The sequence below is a fragment of the Lactuca sativa genome, chromosome 3 (assembly GCF_002870075.4).
Source record: "Lactuca sativa cultivar Salinas chromosome 3, Lsat_Salinas_v11, whole genome shotgun sequence".
Taxonomy (NCBI): domain Eukaryota; kingdom Viridiplantae; phylum Streptophyta; class Magnoliopsida; order Asterales; family Asteraceae; genus Lactuca; species Lactuca sativa.
Genome location: NC_056625.2, coordinates 191,691,738 through 191,695,163, shown reverse-complemented (window position 1 = coordinate 191,695,163; position 3,426 = coordinate 191,691,738). Strand labels below are relative to the sequence as shown.

The following is a 3,426-nucleotide window of genomic DNA, read 5'->3' as shown; positions in this document are numbered from 1 at the left end:
AGGTGACTTCGGTCTTCAAGATTCTACTCTGATTTATGTTTTCAGTGATATACTAATTTTGATCATCAAGTTTAGTGGCTAAAGTTCAAGTTAGCAAAACAGCAAAACGACAAATAATCGAATATGATATTTTGCTTTAGGGAATAATATATGAAATTATCTTAAGATAGAAATAAAATTGCTACTACAATAGCCATTTAGCAAGCAACCAAAAAAATAAAAATTTGACCAAAGGACCTGATTGATGATGATCCACCAAAATCAACTTACAATATCCATTTTTAAACAGATGTGATATGAGGTTGGAAACATTCATTCATTCATTCTTTCCTATTAATATTGAAAAAGAGAAGATGAGGAGATCCAACTACACCCTAGATTCGAGGGAATTAGTTAAGTTATGCGCTCTCAAAGCCAAATATCCGAAAAACACCTGCATCCATAAGATTTTATTAATTACTATTACTATTACTACTACTTTTACAAATACAAGTTTACTACTTGGTTACCTTCATCCGCCTGATACTTGTTTTTGTCATCACCAGCATACGCAAGCAAATTGTATTTTGGATTCCACTCCACGCTGTTCATTGCTGCCCGACACGGGATTTGGTGAACTGACCTCCCACTTTCTACATTCGACTGTAGTATAGTGTTTCCATTCATACATACATACATACATACATACATAAATATAACAAGGGAGGGGGATATCCACATACTATGTCAATGAACAAGTCTTCACTAGCGGAAGCGATATATTCCCCCGTGTGGTTGAAGCTTATGGTCCGCACTGGCCATCTGACACCCATTTTTTTTTTAAAAAAAAATAATATAAGAATTATTGCTCATCCTAACCACATAACTTAACATAATCACCATCCATGTAAAAGAAGAAAATAAAAGACACACTGACTGACTGACTCTCACTCACTCGAGCTTTGTGAATGTACGCACACAAAGCATTTCCGAGATATCCCACAGACTCACCAACGAATCCGCACTTCCAACAGCAAAATATCTGTCAAACCCAAACCCAAACCCAAATCCAAATCCAAATTCAAATCCTTTTAGTCAACAGAAAATAATAGTAATAGGAAGAGTAAATTACTGAAATCGTCCTTATGGTTTGGTCAGAATTTCACATTTGGTCCCTAACTATTCTTTTGCACTCGGATCATCCTTGTGGTTTGATTTTATTGTGTTTTTCGTCCCTTACATACATAAAATTAGGGACCAAACGTGCAATTTTGACCAAACCATAGGAACGAAAAACGCAACGAAATCAAACCATAGGGACCAAACATGTAATTTTGAGCAAACCATAAGGACGATTTCAGTAATTTGCTCTAATAGGAAAGAATTGACGAGACCTTCCCAAGGGGTCAATAGCAATGCAATAACAACCAGCAGTATGAGCTGTCAAGGTGTCAACCGCTTGAAGCGATGGGTATCCCAGTACTTCAACAGTACCTGATCACCACACCCACACACAAAATTAAATCTAATTAAAAACAACAAAGTCAACAAGTCAACTATTCTCACCATTTCCAGTAGTCAAGAAGAACATGTCCCCACTCATGTTCCATGCAATCTCATTTACCTGACAAAAACAAAATTAATTATTATTTCAACAAATCTAATCAACTTCACTCCATTTCAATTTCAAACCCACAAATAAGAGTATACTTGCCTCATAGTTGAATTTGCGTTTATGGATGGGTTTGAATTTTCGAACATCTAGTATTGTCAGTTCATCATCCTATTTAACATATATATATATATATATATATATATATATATATATATATATATATATATATATATATATATATATATATATATATATATATAATAAAGTGGAATTAACATAAGCTTCCTAAATGTTGTTAAAGAAAATTTTGGTAAATGAAAAAAAAAAAGGAAAGGAGAATGTACCCGGTTCCCAACTGCTACATGAGTCCCATCTGGTTTATAGGTAATGTTAATGTTCTCCCCACTGAGTTCTGCTTGCTGTGAACATTTTCCACCTGTTTATTCGCATGTAGATCAATAAAGATTTTTTTTTTTAATTTTTTAATTATTTTGTATTTCAACTTACTGCGGACATCCCATAGACGAACAGTCTTGTCGCCTGAAGCAGTGGCAATCAAGTCGGCGTGTTTAGGATCCCAACATAACTGATCTACACTATCTGTATGCCCCTTTAGTTCAAGATCCTTAACCTTGCTCTGCAACACAACAGAGTAGGTAAATAATACTAATTGGGTGTTTGAATAGAGTAACAAGACTCAAGAGACGAAATGAAGAAGGAAACTTACGTGGCCATGGGGCTCGATATGCCATACCCGAGCTGTTTGATCCACAGAGCCCGATGCAAGCTTTGTGCCAATGCAATTCCAAGCGACTGAATGTACCTGTATCGGAATTATGAATCGAATCAATTTATACCCTAATTTTTTTTTAAAATGGATACAACAATCATGGGCATAAAGCTAGGGTTTACAGCAGCTGAAATAATTAGGGTTTAGCGAGGATAAGGAAGAGGGAGATTGGGATTGGACCTTCTTCTTGTGGCCCTGATATTCCCTACTGTGGAGGTTTTTGAAGGGTATTGTTTCTGCCATTGCCTGATTGCCTCTCCCTCTCCCTCTCCCTGTTGTGTTTCAGACTTTATGCTTTGAAGTGAGTCACTGTATCAGAGAATTTGAAGAAGAGAAAAAGGGATCGATAACTGGTAAAATTACAGTCTCTCGATTAAAAAACGTTTCCTCAGATTGTTATTGATTTTATAGGTTCAACAGAACAAGATGAGAAGTTAGCCACAGAGAATCTCTTCCTCGAAATGATAGAGAAAAACCAGGATGAAGCTGAAGTCGATTACCTTTGAGAAATCGTGGAAGAGTACTACCGATTTTTGGAGACTGTTAGCGAGTAGTTTTGGAGAAATCGAATTGAGAGAAATCAGTGTGGGGAATGGCCGAATGGCATAACGCTGAAATCTTGAATCAGGTTACATGATCGAATAAAGTCCATGGGCTAACTGAAATAGGTTGAGTGAAATCAGAAATCCAAGTCCAGTGGCACCGGTTCAACCGGATATTAAATGGTTCAATGTAACCGGTTCAATGGGTTTTTGAGAAGGCAAAATATCGCCAATAGATAAAAAAATAAGAGGGCAATTTTAAAATTTAGTCATTAAAATTGACTTTTCCAGCTATAGATATGCATTACGCAGAGGACCCTCTGCGGACCTCCGCGGAACCACGAAACCTCCGCATAGAGGGGTAATTTCGTAATTTCAACCCATCCTCTTTGAGAAAAACGCCTCCTCTTTTGGTCCCCTGGTTGTCTTCGTCACTCCGCATCGGTGTTGATCGACTTCGTTTTCTGGTGACGATTTCAAATCCACCGAAATACCCCCTC

The 3,426-nt window shown here is 37.0% G+C and overlaps 1 protein-coding gene across 3 annotated transcripts; it reads right to left on the bottom strand.

Annotated features, from left to right (window-relative positions):
- Nucleotides 1–223: 223 nt before the first annotated feature.
- Nucleotides 224–3,041, bottom strand: LOC111904299 (THO complex subunit 3). Of its 3 annotated transcripts, none has more exons than XM_023900071.3 (12): nt 2,885–3,041; nt 2,565–2,693; nt 2,322–2,417; nt 2,102–2,231; nt 1,939–2,030; nt 1,694–1,762; nt 1,546–1,603; nt 1,374–1,473; nt 935–1,021; nt 723–801; nt 510–642; nt 224–433 (listed from the first exon to the last, which is right to left on the bottom strand). In XM_023900071.3, exons 2-12 carry the CDS (start codon nt 2,625–2,627, stop codon nt 399–401), a joined length of 942 nt encoding a protein of 313 aa, XP_023755839.1. In that variant the 5' UTR covers nt 2,628–2,693; nt 2,885–3,041; the 3' UTR covers nt 224–398. The 3 variants fall into 3 exon arrangements, with proteins under 3 accessions (XP_023755839.1, XP_023755840.1, XP_042754636.1); XM_023900072.2 differs by having other exon boundaries at nt 2,565–2,656; nt 2,885–3,032; XM_042898702.2 differs by lacking the exon at nt 1,694–1,762 and having other exon boundaries at nt 2,565–3,009.
- Nucleotides 3,042–3,426: the final 385 nt, after the last annotated feature.